At 45.4% G+C, this 21,956-nt stretch overlaps 1 protein-coding gene across 3 annotated transcripts in view; it reads left to right on the top strand.

Moving 5' to 3' along the window:
- kirrel3l (kirre like nephrin family adhesion molecule 3, like) overlaps positions 1–20,551 on the top strand; it is a 32,431-nt gene extending 11,880 nt beyond the window's left edge. The window contains exons 2-15 of one of the 3 annotated variants that reach the window (XM_076889918.1): positions 9,644–9,796; positions 10,425–10,574; positions 12,511–12,668; positions 14,112–14,262; positions 14,403–14,508; positions 14,753–14,901; positions 15,030–15,157; positions 16,361–16,487; positions 16,934–17,034; positions 17,737–17,935; positions 18,760–18,879; positions 19,072–19,181; positions 19,335–19,424; positions 19,541–20,551. In XM_076889918.1, coding sequence (XP_076746033.1) covers positions 9,644–9,796; positions 10,425–10,574; positions 12,511–12,668; positions 14,112–14,262; positions 14,403–14,508; positions 14,753–14,901; positions 15,030–15,157; positions 16,361–16,487; positions 16,934–17,034; positions 17,737–17,935; positions 18,760–18,879; positions 19,072–19,181; positions 19,335–19,424; positions 19,541–20,032 — 2,234 coding nt within the window. In that variant the 3' untranslated portion in view covers positions 20,033–20,551. Of the gene's footprint in view, positions 1–9,640; positions 9,797–10,424; positions 10,575–12,510; positions 12,669–14,111; positions 14,263–14,402; positions 14,509–14,752; positions 14,902–15,029; positions 15,158–16,360; positions 16,488–16,933; positions 17,035–17,736; positions 17,936–18,759; positions 18,880–19,071; positions 19,182–19,334; positions 19,425–19,540 lie in introns of all 3 variants that reach the window. The other 2 variants (XM_004541552.2, XM_004541551.2) reach the window with 2 other exon arrangements.
- The last annotated feature ends 1,405 nt before the right edge of the window (positions 20,552–21,956 follow it).

The raw sequence follows: 21,956 nt of genomic DNA, 5'->3' as shown, positions 1-21,956 counted from the left end.
AAAGCAGCTAAGAAAACACACCCCAAGACAAAACACACAATGAAGTGTTTAACTTCATCAAACCACAGACTTCGGTGCAGCCGGTAAGGTGTTAAAGGCCAGGCTAGGGTCGAGAGCCTGACCCATGGCATTCTCTGCTGTGATACATCCCAACACACAGCCACCATATGTCCGGGTTTCACAGTCAATGAGCCAACCCACCCACTGTGACAAAGGCCCATTCACACCCAGTTGACTCTAAGGAAATCTGCAATGCTATGGTATGATTAGGACAGAATGCAGCACTGGCGCAGACCTCGGCCGTTAGAGAAAAACAATAGACTAGAACAAACGCAGAAATAAAAGGACTGTTAGGGAAGAAGGGGTACCTAGACAAAGAACTTTAAAAAGTACTTTGAGCGGATAAACGTAAGTATGATCTTGCCCTCAGCCTACTACAGCTCCATCGCTTGCCTCCATCAAAGCCCCCTGAGACTCTCCCCGGCACACTCTGCCTCCATCACTCACAACTCTCTTAATAAGGCCAGCAGTAAACGGCAAGAAAAATATGCAGGGATGAAAGATCCTTCTCTCATGTTCTCGCTTTGAGGATGTGTTTCCGGGTGTCAGGGGAAGGTGGAGAAATGCAGCTTTAGAGTAATGCTGCATTTTAATAGAAACAATAAACTGCTTATAAAATATTATTTTGTGTCCCATATCCTGTTGTGTGCAGCAACAGCTCTGGGAACTTTTTTTTGGGGAGGGGGGCAGACATGAAAAAGCCACCTAGGAGAAAACCTCATGCCAAAGAATAAAGAGTGCAGAGCTCCTGGGGGAGAGATATATCTCACATATATTCTTTCACCGCAGCGATTAATATCTAGGAAAAAAAGGTCAAACCAGACTTGAAACGGTCCAGTATATCACAGTTACATTTGGAGGCGGCATTTCATACATCAATCCCTGCTGTGATGTCTCATCAGCCTGGTCACACTGGGGAGACCCACACCGCAGATTATCAAAGATTGATGGGGTGTCCTAGTTAAAGATAGGGGAGGAGAGATGACTGGTTAGTGGCAGGAACTATACCGTGATCTTTTTCAGAGGTGATGATTGGAGGGCTCGCATGGCAATGCCCAGTGCAAACATCATCACCACATCTGACTTGTGTAGGGCTTTACCGCCGTAACCCAGAGACCTGACCACGGGGGAAACTTGCAGAGGTAGAAGTTTGGAGGAAGGAGGGGAGGGGGTCGCTGCTCCTATGCGAGGCATTGCTGTCTGACTCGGGAAGCTCAAATGAAGCTCTAAACTTTGCATTTCCTCCCTTCCACTTCCATCCTCATTATCATCCCCCTCTTTATCAGAAGACCCAACAAACTGACAGAACAAACAGGCAGATTATCCCAAATCCTTTTTCTCTCTCTCTCTCTAACACACAGCCTCAAAATCTCTTATCCACTGTTCACTGTCATACTACCCATTTCTTGTTCCGAGTGCTTGCTTAATAATTAATTGATTAATTAGTTCGCTCATTAATCATTTATTCATTAATCATGGCCTGATTTTTCTAGAGGAAGTGGTGCAATCTGAAAAAAAAAAACCCTGACTTCACATTTCACTCTAATTATGCTCCTTTTACTAATCAACGCTTAAGAAATGGAGTTTCAGGAAATTAGTTTTCCCCTTCCCTTCTTTTCCTCAGCACAAAGCAGAATGTATTGAGGTCGGCAGGTAACATCCCCCCCCACCCTCTCACTTTCTCATGTTCTGGAAGCTCTTAGTCATCAGGAATTTTAAAGGAATGTTTCAAGTAACGGGCAATCTGATGAACAGAATATAAAATTGATGTTAAATTAAAACTCGCACTTTCATCTCCTCTGGATGAGGAAGGAAAAAAAAAAGAGTAGGAATTCTGGTGGCGGACTATCCAGAGACAGTGATTAATACGCGGCAATTTGAAGGCTGTTTGTAAGAACAGAGAGGTGGCAGCATTGTGAATCACACACTTATTCTCTTCACCGGATCCACGGGTCTCCCGGGAGAGGAGGTAATTTGTTTAATCGCTAAGAGTTATGTTCTCCGGACAGAGAGATGGGAAGATAGGATCGTTCAGAAATATGCTCCGCAACGTGGCGTGAGCGCGAGAGGGGGAGCGCAGAGAAATATTGTGAACAGGTTTAATTAGGAGTGTTTGTGTGCCTTTGTGTTCCTGTTGGATGCAGAGTTCACTACAGAGCTCAGCTGCTTTCTCTGAAGAGGCTCTTGTCAGCTGCTGACAAAAAAGAATTATGCATCAAATTAAAGAGAGCTCCACTGAAATGGAGGCAAGTCGGGCATTAACCTCTAAGCTTTAAAAAGCACACATATTAAGCAACACTAATGAGACTCTCACTGAGCTGCCTGTGTTTTATATTCAAACACACACAAAAGTGCGGCTTTGACTTGCAGTGTGCCATTGCAGCTTCTCAATGAGGTTGTCTTTTTTATTTATCTCACCAGCAGCAAACACTGCGTAAGTGAACAATAGCGTAGATGGCCCCTTTACCGTAATAAGATGCACACATTTACAACATTACCACCCTCATTAAAAAATAATAATAATAAAGGGGAAAAAAAGTATTAATTATGAAACGCACTACTTCCTATCGCGAAGAGCCGAGGGGGTTTCCACTGGGCTCAATTAGGAAGAGCAGGCCGCAAATCCCTTGACTAAATTAATTGATACCCCAGAGCATTAGAGCCAGAGTCCCAGTACCGAATCTGTGCAGAGAATCCCTTTGTTTTCATTTCCACTGCATGTTTTTAAAGCAAGATATCGTGGCAATTTTCACATTATCTCTTCATTGTTTTATGGATTTTAATGTGTCATTTATTGATAGATTTGTTTTGTTTGCTTGTTTTATGGCGGCAGCTGAGATTGAAAAGATTTGCAATTTTTTTCCTACCCCCCCCCCCCGACTCCTGTCTCATCTTTGAGCTGCCTCACTGCCACATGTTGTGAACCGCTGCTATTTTATCCACCATGTCAGCTGTTATGCACACACTAAACCGCGGCTTTTGCATGCAGCGCAAGAAGTTAATGATGTAAAAGCACAGTGAATTATATTGAAAGCCCTTCCATCCAAACACTGGCGAAAATTGTGGGGCGGGGCGGGGCGGGGGGGGGGGGGGGGGGGGGGGGGTAGACAGAGAGAGAAATTGGGATATGACAGAAAGAAAGAGAGAGAGAGAGAGCAAAGACCAAAGAGGGGGTTGGTGACGTGCGGGGGGGGGGCAGAGGAGGGCTGGAACTGTGACACAGATCCCGCCAGCAGCTGTCTTGTGGGGTAAGCAGGAGCGCAATGACAAGACTAGCTCAATCAACATCTTGTCAACATTGCTGGCTGATGTGTACAGACAATTTCATACCACTGCCACTGACTCCCTCCCCTTTTTCTCTCCTTTTTATATGGCTTTTTTATTTCCTGTCCTCCTGCCAGCCAGCCAGTCACTTACTATCTGTCTGTATGGAGTCAGCTCTCAGCTCCCCTAGCTCTCGGCTTCAGTGTAGGGGAGCTGTTTAAAAAAGCTGTGTTGGAATTATACTCAGAGAGATGCTTTTGCCCACTAGAAACCCTAAAGATATGGGCCTCTGACACTGAGTGCGCATCAATGTGCTCATGTGAGTGGCAAGTGTGAGAAGACAGTATAAGAATGAGTGTATTTATGGCACATTGTCGGGCACTGCAGCACACTGACTGTGCGAACCATTCACGTGCATTCACACGCTGACTATGTCACATCAGCACTCTTGGGTTCTTACCCAGCCTCCCCTTTTCTTCCCTCACTCCTTCCTCTCCCCGTATGCATACCACTCTATTACACTATCCACTGCATCTGTTAGCAGCTACCCAGGGAGAACCTCGGCTGCTGCTCACCCATGCGATCAGCCTCACTGCTGCCCTGATGTGTGCAGCGCCCTATTCCAGCAGGGGAAAAAACCTCATGGTGACAGCCTCGGAGACAGACTGATTACAGCATTCCATCAATCCCCTCTCAGGCTCCCTCCTTTGCAATTGGAAGCTGACAGGAGCCCACTTTTTCCATTTTTACCTTACCTCAGTTTTTTCTGATCTTTCTAAAATATAGTACCTCTTTTTTTTGCTCTTGTTCCCCCCCTACTCTGCTTTCTTGAGTGTTGTGTTGACAAGCTGACACAAACCCCTGTGATTTTCACACCAGGGATGCAGAGAGAGAGAGAAAAGGGACAGGGGAAGGGGATACAGGATAGAGTAGAGGAAGGGATGGGGAGGGAAAGTGCAAGGGAGAGTCTGGTAAGAGATGACAGCTGACACAGAGTCTGGAAAAGCAGAGTGGTGGCAGGAAGAGCGACGGAGAAAGCAAATCAACAATTAGTAGCACCTTATAGAACTCGCGAGGTTGGGGGGTTGGTAAGTATTGATTTCAGGTATCACGGTTCACTGAGTGTGGTCGTAAAGGTGATGAGCAGAGGAATGAGGGGATTGGGCTGGATTGTGAATGGATGCAGGGATGGGAGAGAATGCCCGCGGTTGGGGTTTCGGCAGAACACCAGGAGGGGGTTGGGTGGATGAGCGGGTCCACTCTCTAAAAAGGGGCCTAGGTCTGAGCCAAGATTTTCACAATGGAATAAAGGCTGAAAGGGGAGGCTAGGAGGATTAAACTCCAGCAAAACAGCTCTTAAAAAGCTGTTAGGCTGCAATTTGGGCACAAAAAAAGCAAAATGGGAGAGAAGATAGTGAGAGTGGGCGGTTGGGAGTGCAGATGAAATGCAATGTGGGAAAGAAAAGATGGAAGAGATGCTCGGTTACATTAAGGTAGGCTAGATGCAGACATCTGCAGAGGCACAGGGTGAAGCTGTTTGCAACAGTTAAAGAAAAATACAGAGGTGCTCACCCATATAGTGTGTGTGATGGGGCGGGTGGCCATACTGCCATGGGCTGGTGGGTGGTATCTGTTGTTAGCGTGTTTTAAGCCCCTTAGAAGTTCTGTGAGAGTCACGGAAATGAGCTTAGTAGCCAGATCAAACATAAGATGGGTGCCGTGTCCCCTTTGGGACATACTGTTTGGTTCAGCTACTACTCAGCATTACTCTCTGTTTATATGCACACACAAGCACACACACACACAGGAAAAGGAAGACAAAAGAGGCTGACTCAAAACAAAGGGATAATAATTCCATACAGAGAGAAATGGAGCTCCCATTTTCCAGCCCGATTTAGAAGCCTTATCTAGACAAGGCACAATGGATGGCATTTGGAGAAAGTGGTTGTTTATTCCAAGCTTGACACTTTTTTGCCAATTGCCTTGTTTTGTAATGTTTTTTGTCTGCTTTGCTTCCTCATTTTCTCATCTCTGGCTCTTATTGTGGGAAAACTCACACCAGCTGGGCTCGGGAGTCTTTGCCGTTAGCATAGGGCTGAAATGCAAGTAGATATCGGGTGCTATTTCTTTTTTTTCTTTTTTTTTAGCATTTTGAATTATTACTGCACAGAGCAAATTGTCCAGTCAAGTTGAGAGCACTTACATTTATAGACCCCACAGGACTGGATGTTGTACTCTTCGTACTGGATGGGAATGAGGACATGGCATAAAATCGGAACTAAAATAAGAACTCTTTGCAAACACTGCCATCAGCAGCTGAGTGTCATCGTAAAACATAGGAAAATGAACAGAGTGGAGTAGCTGATGTTATTTTAGTTTTCATTTGAAGGTTCCAACTTATGCACTTAAATTGACTTTTGTGCCCTCAGATGCTCAGATCATTTATTTATTATTAAAGTTTTTTTTATTTTTAAAAAAATCTTGCTTCTGTAGCCCAGAGGGACTCCCTCATTGATAATGCATTTCTTATCCCCTAGCCTTCACCTTATCCATCACAATAAATGAATGCCTAATCCTAATGGCAGCGTTATACTTTCCACTTTACCAAGTACGAGAGTTATCTTGGGTCCTACTGGTGCAAATTCTGTCATGAGGGCTGAATGCAAGACTCCACAGGGGGTGTCCGAGCGTCCTTGAGTTTGTTGTGACCGCAGCGTGTCTACACAGAAACTACAGTACAGCAGCAACAACAACGCTTTCGGACCATGACACTCGTCTGGGTGTTCGCAGTTATCCACGTAACCTTAACTGATGCTATCCCTGAACCTAAAACCAAGTATTAAGCCTCAAAAAGCAGTCCATACCTCTGGGGACCTTGATTTTTGTTCCCACAGGTTTGTGTGCAGTCAGGTTAAAGTCCCCACCGGGATAAATGCACACGAGACACACTCACGTACATACGCACGCGCGCTCGCACACGCAGAATGACTGCTTCAATCTATTTCTATCAAGGCAGATGTCCAGTGGAGGACGGATCATTGCCGACATCTGTCCATCCCTTCCTGATCCTTCCTGATGCGAGCGCATCCCCTATCAGTTCAGATGAAGGAGAGAGAGCAAGCAGTTCCAGGGTCAACGCAAAGCTCTTTAATAGGTTTCGCCCAAGTCGGGGAGGCTGTTTTGCACTTAACACCAACCATGTGACAGAAACAGCAAAGTCACTGTGTCAAAGTAACTGCTAAATGTGCCCTCCAGTGCCTGACAAGATGCTTACCCTATTAACGCAGCCCCAACCTCCACACTCATTCACACACTGAGATGAAACGGCAGACATAAACATACATAGCCCAAACACACACTCAGCGTCAGGCGGAAATGCACGCACACACAGACACACATAAACTTAGCCCCATGTGCATCCAGCGGTGTGAAATGATATTCCATTTTGAGAAATCCGGATTAAAATGTATCTGGCCAAATGTGTTTTTGACCTTGTTACTAGGGGACGGAAAAGCAGTCACGCGCACACATATACGCACAGCAAGGTGAGAAAGAGCGAATATTGCATTTTTGGTGTCAGTGTAACATTTAAGCACGCAACGTGTTGTATAACTAATCTACTCTGCACATATTTACCTGCGTAGCAATCGAGACAACGCGATAAATAAACTCACATCCTCTGCAGAAATGTTGGAATTTCAAGGGGATTCAAGTCTTTCTTTACGAATGCGATTCAACTGCAGCCAATAGACGAGCTCCCCATTTTTAGTCTGCTGAAAATCACCGAAAACTATTTGTGTGTTTTCGTTTGTGTACACGCATGTGTGTATGTGACACTGCAGCACACCAAGAACAAGCCTCCTCACACCCACAGCTCCCTACTTCTTCTGACTGCTTCTCCTCCACTACTTCTTTGTCTGGTTGCGTTCCTCCCTCTCTCCCCGTCAGAAATGTATTCATGTAATTAAGTTGCTAATACACCGTCAAAGAATTGTCTAATTCAGCAAGGAGGAATTAAAGGAATCTGGCATGAGTCATTAGCCAGTCGAGATGTTCTGTTGAGCATTTTCAATAAGGGATCTGGAGAGCAATGAATCACTCATATGGCGTGAAGACATTCTCTACAGCACATGCTCCGTACTCTATATTTGTACGGCTGCATATGCGTGAGTGTGTGTGCGTATGGTGTTAATTGCCATTTGTGAGCATGAGAAATTGTACGTGGGCGAGGTAAAGAGAAGCAATTCAATGCATGTAATCCATCTAAACAATCAACCAATGCAGTGAACTATTACCCATTGTAAACATTTAGATACTCTGGGCAAGATACTTAATTACAATCAATGTTTGTACTGTTGCAAGTACAAAGAGGAAAATCCCCCAACTCGCTTTGCAATGGGAGGAAAATGAAAACGCTCAATAGCTCATAACGGCAGAATGTAAGGGACAGGCGGGCAGACTGTTAAAACAGCATTTTTTTGAAGGTATGACTGGAAAATGCCAGCCTTCGGTAAATGCCTAATGGCCTTCACTCGAAGACGTTTCACTTCTTATTGACGCTCTCAAATTGGCCTCTTTTGATCCCCAGTGCGTGCCACACATACAGAAGTCTACCTGTTTGCACCCACAGCTCAATCGGCTTTTAAAGCTCTTTCATAAAAATGATGTACAGGGAGACGATACTGGAGAGCCGACATGCATTGTTCTCTGATCTTTCTTTTTTCTTCTTTTTTTACATCTCGACTCGATCTATTAACACCTCGTTTGGCCCAGATGGAGAGTAACAGACAATGGGAGCATGTGAAAATGGGTTTCGAGGCAGTTGTCGAGAGCCACAACGGTCTAAAGTGTTGAGCGCTCATGTTCCTGATGAGCTCACTGTTTGGCGGCTTTAATCGTTCTGTTGGATGACAGAGGCAGGAGGGTGCAAAGGGGTGAGGGAGGCGAAGGGTAGGGTGCAGTCCTGAGATGAAGTGGTTAATTGAGTGCAGGATAAACAGTGCCAACAACCACGGAAGCCCCTCAACACACCACCCCTTCAGAAAAGAAAAACTAGAAAGAATGGAGGGTAAAAGAAGGGGAGGATGGGGGGGGGGGGGGGGGGGGGGGTAGAGAAAATCCCAGCTACCCTCTGGGGGGAAAAGCTGCTATTGAAAAGCTATTAAACTTGCATTTAGCAGGATTGATTAGAAATGAAGAGGCCTATTAAAAGAGAGGGACAAGAGGACAATAGCGTGTCTCTGGCCGCCGTATGTTGCCCTCCTTTCAGTGGCTTTCTTCATGTTGGGAGGGAGGGGGGATCCTGTCTGTTTAAGCGTTCCCACCAAGAGAAGCAGTTCGGGGTGGGGGGAGTGGGGGCTTAGCACTGCCTGAATAGAACCCTCTTTATCTTCCACTGTCCCCCTTCCCTTCCATTCTCCACCGAGCAACAAAGAGAGGAGAATGAGGGAGGGTTTTTTAAGTCCTCTTCCCAGCTCACACAGACATCCTACTTAGATAACCAACCAACTGCCTTTCTCCCTCTCACCTCCTGCCTTCCCTTACGAATTAGTTCCCTCTGGAGTGCTGCCGTCTTCCCCCCCCTGCCAGTGGGGTTTGTAATACACAATCTTAAGCATAGTGGCACAAACTGTAGGAGCTGCGAATCCGTATTCACGCTGTGTTTCTGCATGCGTGTGAAGGCAAGCCAGCCAATCCGGGGAGACTTTGACTTAAACACAGCAGCGAAACGGCGACAGCGGTGGCGGCAGTTGTCTCCGCTGACTTTCAGCAAGCTCGAATGAACGGGTCCCCAGGGAACTTTAATGGAGTTTTGATTGTTTAACATCCATTTTTACAAAAAGCACATTGAAGGAGTGGCTGCGTTTTCTCTCCACAAGCGTGTTTGCTTCATGTCAGTGAGCATGTAACCATATGGTCTTGGGAAAGAGTTAAATAAGTTACGAGTAACAGCTGACTCTTCCTCTTAGAAGACGCATTTGTAGTGGGGGAACAAATAATATTTTCACGCATGTCCATTTCTCCCACCAAGTGCTGTGGTAACAGGAGAGTAAGCTGAGCAGTTCGTGTCAGTCTGCTTTTTTTTAAATAGTTGCATTATTTCGTCAAAGCCCTTACAGAGAAAGTTTCACTTTCCTCGTCATGCGTCTCTGCTGGCACTGCAGAAATCTACTGTGATCACATTTTCTGAATTTAATACATCGAGATTTTATAGCCATATTGTGACGCCGTATGAATTTGCAGTTTGCCATCAAGGAAAAGGTCAATTTAAAGATTTTAGTTGTTCACGTTGTCTCCTTTTTATTTTTTCTTCCAGCAGCCACCCAAGCAGCCTACTTCTCCCAGCAGCCCCAGGACCAGGTGGTTGTATCCGGTCAGTCGGTGACCTTGCCTTGTGTCATCGTGGGTTACCGTGGAATGGTACAGTGGACCAAAGATGGCCTGGCACTGGGAGGAGAGAGAGATCTACCAGGTATTATCACTGGCTTCTTCTCTCCAGCCCCCTCCTTTTTCTTCTCCTGCCCTCTCTGTGTTTAGTGCTCTCTCTGTCTCTGTCTGTCCTGCTGCAATTAATGCCAGGCCTCATTAGAAATCAAGTCTCTCTCTGTCAACCTTTGGGGTTTTACACAAATGAATGGTGAGTGAACAATGTACTGCAGACAGGTCAGCTACTGCTGCACGCACCGAACTTTAATTTGTTGTTTAGCATTTTAACTCTTGTAAGAAGGTGGATAATCAATTGGCTTTTGCCACACATTGACATTTAAATGTGTGGCTGACTAGCATAAAGGCGAAGAAGCTTCCTCTTGACCTTAGCCACCCCATCTTCAGTGTGCCTGTATTTAAAGGACAGTCTTCCCATGCAGCAGCCTTCTCACGTGTTGCATCTCTAGGCTCACGCTGCTCTGCTAACACAACGGCTCAATGCCTGGCCCTGTGAGGTGCTGCTTGCTTTCATTTGTGTCTTAAAGAGCCTTGCCACGTTTCTTTTGGCTTTGTTCGGGACACAAGTCTGTTCATTTTATAGTCCTTTCATTATGTGTTTGTTGTTGGTTTGTTTGTTTGTCTCTGACTCTATTCTCTGTGCTGGCTTCACGCAGGCTGGACACGCTATTCCTTAATGGGCGACCCGCTATCAGGCGAGCACAGCTTGCAGATCGATTCAGCAGAGTTGGCGGATGACGCGGTGTATGAGTGTCAGGCTACACAGGCAGCGCTTCGCTCCCACCGTGCCAAGCTCACTGTACTAGGTAAGATACACAGCTCACGCATGATCCTCACAGTCGGCCCTTGTGCCAAGGCCTGCAGGCTGGCAGTGCATGGGAAAAATCAGGGGAGTGTCTTCATCGCAGAGCATAAAAGCTTGCAGACAACTACCCTAATAATACATGTTCATCCCCTGAAATGAATCACCTTCAAAACACAACATTAAATGTCTTAAACTTCATAGTTTGTTTGGGTTTGTTTTTTTTCAATCAGCGCTTATAGATAACGTTATCTGTACAGTTTCCAAGTGGAAAACATGCCTTGAAAGCATAATTCAAACCAAATAAGACTCAACCATGAGAAGAAGAGGAAAAAAAAAAGAAACGCCAGCATTCTTAGTCGCGATAATCAAGACTCTCGACGTCTAGGGTAATGTGATTGCTGCAGTCACAAATGACTTGCGTAGTCGCTTGAAAGTCTGCATAGTTAGCACATTTTATAGTGAGCCACAACATTTGTCAACCGCACGGCGGTTTTTACATTAACGTGATGTGAGTGATCTACTTCTTCACACAGACCTTCAGAGGTGGGGTGAGGTGGAGCGGAGTGGGGTAGGGATGGGGGAGTACGGGGAGGAGGAGGAGGGGGGCCGGATCTTTTGGGAATTGGAGTTGACATAGTACTGCTGGCATCTGGTGGCATGAAAAGGAATATCACTCTATAAATTAGCCCTGTCAATTGCCCATAAATGGACCTGCAAGGCAAGCATTTTTCATCAAGAAAGGAAAACTCAAAGGGAACAATTATAGAGATCTGTTGCTGCAGCTTATGTGAACATTTCTCCACAAAGACCCTGCTGTCACTGAATCCATCCGTTGCGTGGAGGTGTCTGTTCAAAGTCACTGAGGCAGAGTGACAAGTGGTGCAGATAGCGCAACAATGGGAGGGCAAATTGAGTGGTAGGTAGAAACATTTCAGTTAAATGAACAGAATCTGAGGACTCACCCGAGCTCATCTGCCCACCTTTATCTGTCTCGTGTCACCGCCAAAAGCTGCGCAGCGTAGCACGAAGCAGTGCGGTCGCCACATGCCCACACACATCCAGAGAGTGTGTGTGGAGGCAGTCATGAAAACTTGATAAAACTGCCTCTTCAACATTAAATGCACTCTCGAAAGACCAAGGCCGACACCGTGGCTGGTGCTTCATGAACATTATGTGCATTTCATAAACACATAAATGAAATCAGATGCATTGCTCATGTTTTTGTGTGGACATGAGGAGGGAGCGTGCGCCTAACTTGTGAGTGTATGTGTGTGTCTGTGTGTGCGTAAATCAATGTGGCCAGATGAGACCAAAGCAATCCTGCACAGTCAAAGGAGTCAACGGTGGGAGTGCAGTCAGGGGAATCGGCATGGAAATTAAAATCACCTAGCACTCGGATTCCATTAGTGTCCGTGCCGCGACAGCGGAAGGACCTCTGACAATTCAGATACACACAGTGAAATTGGTTCGGTAGAGGGTGCAAGAAAGGCCAGCACAAACCCCATGTTTACGCCTTCCCTTATTGGTTGGGGAGATAGACGCCTTCATCAGGGGTGGCACGCTTGGCTTGACAGTGGTGCGTGCGAAACCATGCAAATAAATGAACAAATAAGCAATTCAGTTGAAACATCACTCTGCAACAGTAAGAGCAAATAGAGAAATAATGCTAGCCCCAAGAAAGGAAATAAATAAGTTTGAGTGTGTGTGTGCTTTTTTTTTCTTTCACCAAATGACAACAGCTCTCGGCCTTTTCTCCTGTCTGAAACTACACCTTGTTAAATAGACACTTGGCAATAAGAAGGTATTGTTATATATTGACGATGGGCTAAGAGCAACAGCAAGCTCAATATCAGTAATGCGTCTTTGCGGTTCTGCGCTCGCCCGGAGCTGCAATGAGTCTTTTTGTCTTGAGCTGTATGTTTGTTTCTGCATTACAGTTCCTCCCTCTGACCCTGTGGTGGAAGGCGGCCCCGTTGTACGTCTCAAGGCCCACACACCGCACAACCTCACCTGCAGAGCCTCGGGAGCCAAACCTGCTGCTGAAATCACCTGGTACAGAGATGGAGAAGTCATGGAAACTGCAATTTATTCCAAGGTACAGTGAGAACAGATCCGTGTTTTGCATTATCATTCAATCACCACACACCTACACAATATTACAAACTGTAACAGCGGGCAGAAATAAATGCAAAGCTATTCAAAAAACAGAAATATTTTCTCTCGGGGTATAATACTATCTTTTTCCTCATTTCTGTTTGGATGCTTTTTTCTCCATCTATCTTTCACGGTATCTCACACTTTCTTTTTCCATCGCCACCCTTTCCTCACAAGATTTGTTCTCTTACCCTCTGCAGTCCCCCTTCCGCATCCACTCATTCCTGACCCCCACCCCTTCCACCCTAGCTTCTCTCCCCTCCCTACACCACCTCACCCCACACCACCTCAGCCCTCTTCACTCTCTACTCCCTCCCCTTTTTTTGCTCACTAATGCAGCCACACTACAGCATAACTGGAGCATGCCAAAGCTCAGACAGGCATGAGTGTTTCATACAGTAGAGTTTCTGCAAAGAAGAAATCACCCACAACAATTGTAAAAACACAATGGGGATGCGCCAGAGCGTAAACCAGCCGCGGCTGGGAAAGTGTCACATTTTTCATGCTCTCTGACCACGCTAAACGATGCTAAACGCCACATTTAAGGAGGCGAGAGCCCACAGTGAGGAGGGAAGGAAGCGGGCTACAGGGGGAGAGAGAGGAGATGAGATGAGATGTGAGGAATGTGGAGGAGAGGAATAGAAAGGGGTGGAGGGGAGTGAAGACAGAGCAAAGTGTTGTTAATAGCTTTGTGAAAATAAAAAAAAAAGAAAGAACAAGAGAATTTCCAACGTTTAGGAGTGAAACTGGGGGTAGGCTGTGCTCTGTCCAAGTGAGGGCTGGCGACAGGGAGGGATGTGATTTGATCTAGCATAAAAATGCTTTTGGTGTGTCTGGCTTAGAAAATGGAAGACCTGTTCCATTGATCTGGCTGTCCAGGGAAAAGGTTCGGCTCGCCCCTGCTCTTTTCCAATGATGTGTGACACCCCTCCCTCGCTGTCACCAACCAAAAAAAAAAGGACACGCAGGCAGCTCAGCTTTCACTTTCTTTTTTTTGTTGTTTTTTTTTCTTATGTATGAGGAAGAGAGGAAGAAAGTGAGAGAGCAGTGAGCCATATCCTCAGAATCTGCACCTTTCCTCACTTAGGCGTATTGATTTCTGTGAGCAGTAAATAGATTTAAAAGATGATGACAAACAAGGAGCGCTGACTGGGAACACTCTCAGAAATGTGGGAACAGCACAATATCCCCTGCTGCATCATAAAATATATGATTTAAGTGCCATGCCAAGGAACAGGATGGCAATTTTTAATGCTTCACGCATGGAAAAAAATAAAATAAGACTGGCAGTGTGTAAATGGTGAAGTCGCTAATGACATGCAACTTTGTTGTGTGACGCTGAGCTGATTTTTACTCACCTCTTCGTTTTTGTCCTTCTTCATAGTCCCTAATGGAGGATAGGAAGAGGGAAACAGCTGTCAGTATGCTTCCAATCATTCCAGAGGACAGTGACTCCGGACGCACCTACACCTGCAGGGTTGTTAACCCAGCTGCCCCTGCTGGACGACAGACATCAGTCACTATCAATGTCCAGCGTGAGTCCAGCATCCACCTGCCTACAAACACTCTGAAATTATCAACGTGCAGCATGCAGTCACCAGTGTTCTGTGGAGACCAATGAATGCTTTTGCAAAGTCATGCATGTCAGTGACATGAATGTTTCTGCTTCTCACAGACCCCCCTTCAGTGACTCTGTCAGTCCAGCCTCAGACTGTAACAGAGGGAGCCAAGGTTCTCTTCATCTGCTCTGCCTCAGCCAATCCTGAAATCACTGGATACAGGTATCTGTCTTTTCTGTGTCCACTCTAAACCTCTGCGTTGCACTGAGACATAAAAGCCTAATAAAATGAATTTTATAAGCTGCAAAAATGTTATAAACTGAGACAAAAAGATGCCAAGTAGACTCCGTGGATTAAATGGGCTGTTTGATTGGCACAAGCCACAAATCGGCTAACAGCCACTTTGATACGCATCGCACCGTTCCTTACCAGAACTAATGGAGCTGTGATCATTCATTTGTTCCAGGTGGTCGAAAGGAGGAGTCCCCATCTCCGAAGCAAATGGGGATAGCCTTGAGGTGACAGTGGACTACTCCTACTTCACAGACCCCGTCTCCTGTGAGGTGTCCAACTCTGTGGGCAGCACCAATGTCAGCACTCTGGTTGATGTCCAGTGTAAGTTTAACTGAAGGCAAACACTGTACGCGGTGTGGTCTGTGTTTTCAGATATTGAAGGTAGAGCAGCTTTTTAAAAAAAGTCTCTTACTGATTCTAACTGGCCGCCTGCATTGCTTCCCTTCTAGTTGGCCCCAGACTGCTGTCGGAGCCGAAGCCCATGACAGTGGATACAGGCATGGATGCAGCCTTCACTTGTGCGTGGACTGGAAACCCTCCTCTGACCCTGGCTTGGACCAAGCAAGGCTCCAGTGTGGTAAGGCAACAACAACAAAAAAAAAAGCCAGTCACCAGCATATTTTCTTGATGCTAAAGCTTCAGCACCACACCTCAGCACCATTCCTCCGGAGAGAAACATTCACACATGGCCTTGAGGCATGAATCCCTCACACTTTTTCCCACACTTCCTTTTTTCAGGCAGAAACTTCAACACCTCCTCTAACCACTCTCCCTGAGGGCTAAAGCCTCTGGCAGAAAACTGCCTGTCCTATGACAGATTCATAGAGCACCATCAGAGCACACGACACGTTGTCACAATCCCGACTTAATCAATCGGTCAATCAATCACTCATTCAAGGGGAGAATCACTACTTGTACTTGTAACTTTTAGAGCAGCATCTCCCGCCTCTCGACAGCACAAAGGCCCAGCTAGGCTTGCGTATCTATCTCCTTAAAGTCAATTTTGCAGGTGGAACAAATGGGACACTTCCACCTTCACGTTACATCATGCTGGTAAAAGTGTTCTAGCGTGCACACCATTAGTGGGGGCATCCCATAGGAGATCTCTCTTGGCAACTAATGTAATTTCTGAAGCTATGCTGGAAAAAGCACCCCCGGTCAAGAATGCTGTGGGATGGCATAAGCAATGCTGTCATCTTAAAGAGAGAATGCTTTCAGCCACACTCAGGGAATGGTGCAGACATTTTTTCTAATCCACCCACTGCCACTGTCCCTCACACAGCCATGAGTAATAGATTAATTGGGTTACTCCATAAGCGTGGTGAAATTAAAAAAAATGTAGAGTGAGAGGGAGATGTGAAGATGGAGGGAGGGAGGAGGATGGCGCGGGGGTAAATGGATTAATCACAGCTTGATGGAATGACAGGATCAATGAGCTAAGGAGTGAGTGAGTGTAGCAGCTCCAAAGGCTAGGGCCCACTCACACATGCTTCGTTCTGTCCCCACTGTTTAATTGCAACAATCTCCACAGCAGCACGGTCACTCAGCGGTGGCTGGAGTGCTTAATGCTGTGATTAAAGCTCTTCACAATGAAATTAAACTCAAACCACCAGCATTTGTTACAATGGTCAGCCCACCTCTGTGCTGCCTGCACAGTGAGTGGGCCACTGATAAAGGTCCCACTTTGCTTTCGCCTGCCTCTTCTACTCACAACCTTGTTCTTTCTGTCTCTTTCTGTCTCTAACATACTTCTCACTTGTCTCCCTGGATTTCTCACTAGGTGCTCAGTAATGGTAACACCTTGCAGCTGAAGGCTGTTACTCAGGAGGATGCTGGCACATACACCTGCAAGGCCATTGTACCCCGTATTGGAGTTGCAGAAAGAGATGTCACTCTAACTGTAAATGGTGAGAAGTTTCTTAAAGAACAAAAGAAAAAAATAAATCACTTAAGTATGTTTTTTTTTATGTTAAATTTACTCCTCATTACTTTAAAAACCTATATATATATTTTTCTTTTTACTCATTCAGTTGACAACTGCTGTGTCTAGTTACTTGTTTAGTTAAAACATTTTTTTTTAGTATTTTCAATAGTTTCAAACACCAAAGCAGAGTTTTCTCATGAAACATTTCAGAAAAAGAGCAAAGATTACAGAAAAGTCATGAGATTAATACATACCAGATTTATCTTTTGTGCCAATGGATGGGCCTGATATAGGAAATGGTTACTTAGTTATTCATCTATATTTCTATTTCTAACACCACTTTACTGTCTAGTTTTTTTGTATGCTTGCACTTGTACGTCTTTTTTAAAACTCTCTTTATTTCCTTCACTTTCTTTCATCTGCCCACAGGTCCACCTATCATCACAGCAGAGGCCACACAGCACGCTGTCAAACACTCCAAGGGCAAGCTGGAGTGCCGGGTGGGAAGCAGCCCCCCACCTGATAAGATTGTAAGTGATCCTCTTATTTGTGTTGTGTGTTGTCATTCACTAATGCTTATTAGCTCACACACTCAGTTTGTACATACTCCCCCTTCCTTACCCCGCCCACATAAGCAGCATCACTAACATGAGCTTTACCCCTAACCTCACCTCTACACCTTTGCACCAGCACATCTCCACCGCGCTTGCTAAAACAAAACATATACACAGACACTGACCGGAATGATTGTGGAGTTATCGGAGCTGCTGAAAGAATGGCTTCCTGCAGGTTTCAGCCAGACCACATTCAATTAGCGGCCCAAGAGGCATCAGTCGTCTGACCCTGTTGAACTGCTGAATGTACGCTGGGCTGAGAGAGGATAATTAGGGTGCGAGGAGAAGTGAGAGACAGGTGCCCTGCTGGCTCTGTGCTAGACACGGCAAAAAGTAGCCTTGTTTCCCAGTGTAGCTACCTAACCCTCCTTAGGCTTCACCTGCAGGGCAAACGTGGGAGGCAGCTTAAACATGAGTCCGTGAGTTGTGTCAGACACCGAGCACCTCAGAGGTCAGCAGGGAAAAAGCACAAGAGAGAGAGAGCCGGCGTTCACACAGCAGCAGGCAGGGATCTAAGGATAAACAGCCGTGCTGGCTTCTGCTTTGCTCACAGGTGAAGGATTCTTTATAGAACAATTCCTTACCCCCTGTTGTCTATTCTCTCACTCTTCTCCACAGGTGTGGACCTTTGGGGACATGAGCCTGTCCTCCGGCTCCTCCGGTCGTTACTCAGTGCAGACAGTAACCAGTGACCACGGAGTCGTGTCGTCTCTGGTGCTATCTGAGACTCTTTCACAAGATTTCCAGCTGCGCTACAACTGCACTGCTTGGAACCGCTTCGGCACAGGCACTGCCCTGGTCACGCTGAAGGAGCAAGGTACACACGGGCCAGAGTAATACTCCTGCACAGGAGTTATAGCGATAGTCTCGGTTCTTGCTGTGAAGATTGGGTAAAAGTAGTGCCCCCGTCTCGTGCTTATCTTAATTATGCTCTTCTAATCGATATGATTTAATCAGCAGATGGCTTCTTTAATGAATATGTTTGCCCCATAACATAGATATTGATTAGGGACAAAATTCAATTAGAGGAAGCCACATGTGTTTGCAGCTGGGATCATAGTCTCTATCAATGTCTTATAGCCAAGCTCAGCATCTCAGGCTGCAGGCCCCTTAAGTGGTTTTAAAATTAAACAGCGGTGGTACGACTCCACTGATGCTAGGGGAAACCTTTGTTGCAGTAGACACCAAAAATGAGGTCCTCGCCAGTAATTTACATCAACGTAGCAGAGCAGGGTCTCCAGAGAAATGGGCAGCGCTATCTCCTGGAATCTCTAATTAGATTACTGTCTATTGCTTCATTGCATGTCAGGCCTTGTTACCCTTCTTTCAGAGAGATTAGAGACAATAGCCAGGCTGTGAGATGCTGGATTGCCCACATGAGCATATGTTACAGTCACTGTGAGAAGATCAGGGCTTACTGCAGATCAATTTATGGGCACTAGAGCATTTTTCAGATTAGCTAGGCAAGAAAAAAAAAAAAGAGAATAGAATCTCTTCTGTTCCTTTCATTTGCTCCAATATGCACTTTCCTAGACACTTATGTTCTGCTATCTCTGATTTCATCCCTTCCCCATCTCTTGACAAACCATCGACCCTCACCCTCTTTGCCACGCATTTCTTCTGTTACCATTGTTCTTGCAGAAGCACTGCCGATGTTGATAATTGTAGGTGGGGCAGTAGGTGGCGGCTGTGTCCTGCTCATCTGTGTCATCACTCTGGTCTCCCTCTGCTGCAGGCACACAGGCAAAGGTGAGCTCAACGGTTAGTATGGGCAGGAGGGTCAACAGCCAATTCTTCAAATCGAACATAATAAAGTGCCTGCGAGCTGAAAATTGAAAAGATTATGTTCAATTTTGTGCCGTTTCACCTTGAGTTTGAATAGAAAGCTTCGTGTAAATTGGATTTACAAATCTTCCTCGCAATGTTGAGTGAATCTGTTCTCATTTCCCATAGGCAAAAGATGCACTCGTCTTTCCAAGAGTGACATCAGAGTTCAGATTGTTCACAGCGATCACAATGCTACACGCGGCAACGACGACGAGGAAGATGTCAAAGAACCCATGGTAGGTCTATTTTGTTCAGCTTCTCTGTATGTCAAACATCTCCATGGACTGTGAGAGAGAAATCAGTACTATTATAACGTAATGTTCAGACTTTCTTTTGTTCTTATTCTAGTAAGGTCTTGTTCATCCTAATAATTCTTGGTCTTCCCTCAGGCTCCAAACAGCAGCGAGTCTCCCGGGACATCGCGCACAGAACACAGCGACCTCCTGGAAGAGGAGGAGGACGAAAGATCGGACATCAAGGTAAAACTGAAAAACACTTCCTTGCAGAAACTCTCAAAATAGCAAGCATGCTTTTTTTCCACATGATACTGAACTGAAGTCAAATTGATGTTTTTTTCCCTCTGTTTTTTTCAAAGGATCCTACCAATGGTTACTACAATGTTCGTGGCCACGACGACCGTCATATTCGCGGCAGCGGATTTTCTGAATACGTGCCCAATTCTCGGCCGGTCTACACTCCATCGCAGCTGCCCTCCCCCAGCCCCGTGTACGGTCAGCACGGCACCCAACCCCGTGCCTATGACTTCTCCCACCGATACGCAACCACCACAGTGAGCAGAACCTCATACGAACAGCAGCAAGCTGCCCAGCAGCAGCCTGCCCAGCAGGGGGGAGTTTATCCCACTGACCCCCTCTACAGTGGCACTGCTTACCTACCTGCTACTTATGGCCACGCCTTCACCAGTTATGTTAAGCCTGCTTCCTATGAGAAGGTGGATGCGTACGACCAATCAGATCAGGCCAGCAAGGTCTCGAGCTCATCTCGCTTCTCTTACGCCTCGTCACAAGTGTCCTCCCAGCAGTCCGACTATGGCCGGCCCTCGCAACGTATGCAGACTCATGTCTGATAGGGCCAAAAAAAAAAAAAAAAGAGTAAAGAAGCAGTGAGTAGATAACTATTTGTCACCACATGTGTGGGCGGACTAACATGAACTTTCTTTACTCGGACAGTCCTGCAAGGATTTGTTAGGACAGTATAAGAAGGGAGGCATGATTTTGGTTATGAATAACCAACCTGCGATGGACGGCAGCATCTACAGTAATGTGAACTTGTAGAGCTAGAAAATTAAGCAGATTGTGATGTTCAAGTCAAGCATATGATGAACATTACAGTGCGATACCTCACTAGGTTGTCTCTACATGATGACCACCCAAACTTGTGGAGATGTTCTGCGAGTTCGTGGGCCAACCAGAAAATAAATCAAATGCATCCCTTAAATTTGGGTGGCCAAAACGACTGGGGTAGCTGTTTACCTGCATTCCAGAGTTTACTTTGTGTCAACACTAATTGTAAACATAACCTCGTAAATACTTTGAAAGAAGACAGTACGAGCTAACACGTACAGTATTTGAGGGGGGGGGGGGGGGGGGGGGGGGTAAAAAGGTGTGAAGAACCTTTGTTGTCTGTCATTTTGATGTTTTCGTTGGCATGCGAAAGGAATTGTAAGCACATTTGTGTCTCTATCATCTACAAATGACTGAGCTATCCACAGAGACAGACATGAACTATTCTGCACAACAGGCTAGCTGCACTAACCAACAAGTGCTACAGGCACTCTATTGTAAGTGGAATACATCTGGACTGACCTGTGTTTCTGGAGCCTCTCGTGATAACCTTAACACGTTGGACACAAAGTGTTGTCTGCCAGTGGGGAGAGAAGAATGTGCATATTGCCTTTGTTTTAATGGAGGACTCTATGTTGTACTGACACGGATGAGTTAAGGCAGTGAAAACCCAAAGATGGTAACAAATTGTATAGGTAATAAAAATAGGGGCTGATGTTGAAAACTGTTGATCTACCCCTGCATCGTTTCCTGCTGTACTTTCTGATTGTAAAATCAAGGAGTAGGAACCAGAACAATCAAAAGTGGTCTTTTTTTTTTTTTTTTTTTTGGAAAATGGTGGCAATCTTGAACTTGAAATAAACTTGAACGCAGAATCAACTTTGGCAGGCTTAGGTGGGGTAAGATGTGGAAGGCGGTCCTGACGGGGGACCACCCGCTCTCAAGTTTTACAACTCAACTCAATCAAATCGTCTCGCTATGTTTACAAGAAACAGTACTACCCTGAAACTGAGTATCTGTACAAATGGCTAAGTCCATACTTTCTCTCTGTTGCATGCAAATGATGTGTCTAGTGAAACTCTTCAGCGTTTATATTCATGTCCATTTCATGTTCGAGACATCGGTTACTGCACCTGACCCGGCCGCATTCCACTTCCTGGGCGTTTTTTGGTGTGGACGCTTGTACTGCCATTTGTCTAAAAATATAAAGAAAGAAATGAAACGTTCCCAGGCAGCCTAATGAGAGAACAAATGTCACTTAAAGTGAGGAGGCAAACATCATCGCTTGTCTTTATTTTTCTATTTTGTATACGCCTTAAAGTACAGCGTGTAAGCTGCTCTACTGTAAAGTATCTTTATATACATATGTATCTATCTCAGTTTATTTTATTTGGTATTCACACATTTTCTTGTCTGAGTTGTTCATCATTCCTCTGAATGCAGTTACCATGCTTTGGAACACAACTAATTGCCATTTTGTTTGTTCATTCTTTTAATATTGTATTAAGAATTTTATTTGCTAAAAAAAAAAAAAAAAGAGCTATTGTTGCTTGTACCTTTGTACACATATTTATATTTAAATAAAACCATTTCCGATAAAGAACACGGCTCGTGTGAATCCTCTGAGTTAATCAGTCTGGTGAGCTGCTTCATTGGGCATGGGGAACAGTGAAAAACAAAGCCTCCCATGTAGCAAAAATGATGAAT

The sequence above is a fragment of the Maylandia zebra genome, linkage group LG11 (assembly GCF_041146795.1).
Source record: "Maylandia zebra isolate NMK-2024a linkage group LG11, Mzebra_GT3a, whole genome shotgun sequence".
Lineage (NCBI taxonomy): Eukaryota > Metazoa > Chordata > Actinopteri > Cichliformes > Cichlidae > Maylandia > Maylandia zebra.
The sequence above is the reverse complement of the archived record's forward strand: the minus strand, read 5'-3'. Positions and strand labels throughout refer to the sequence as shown.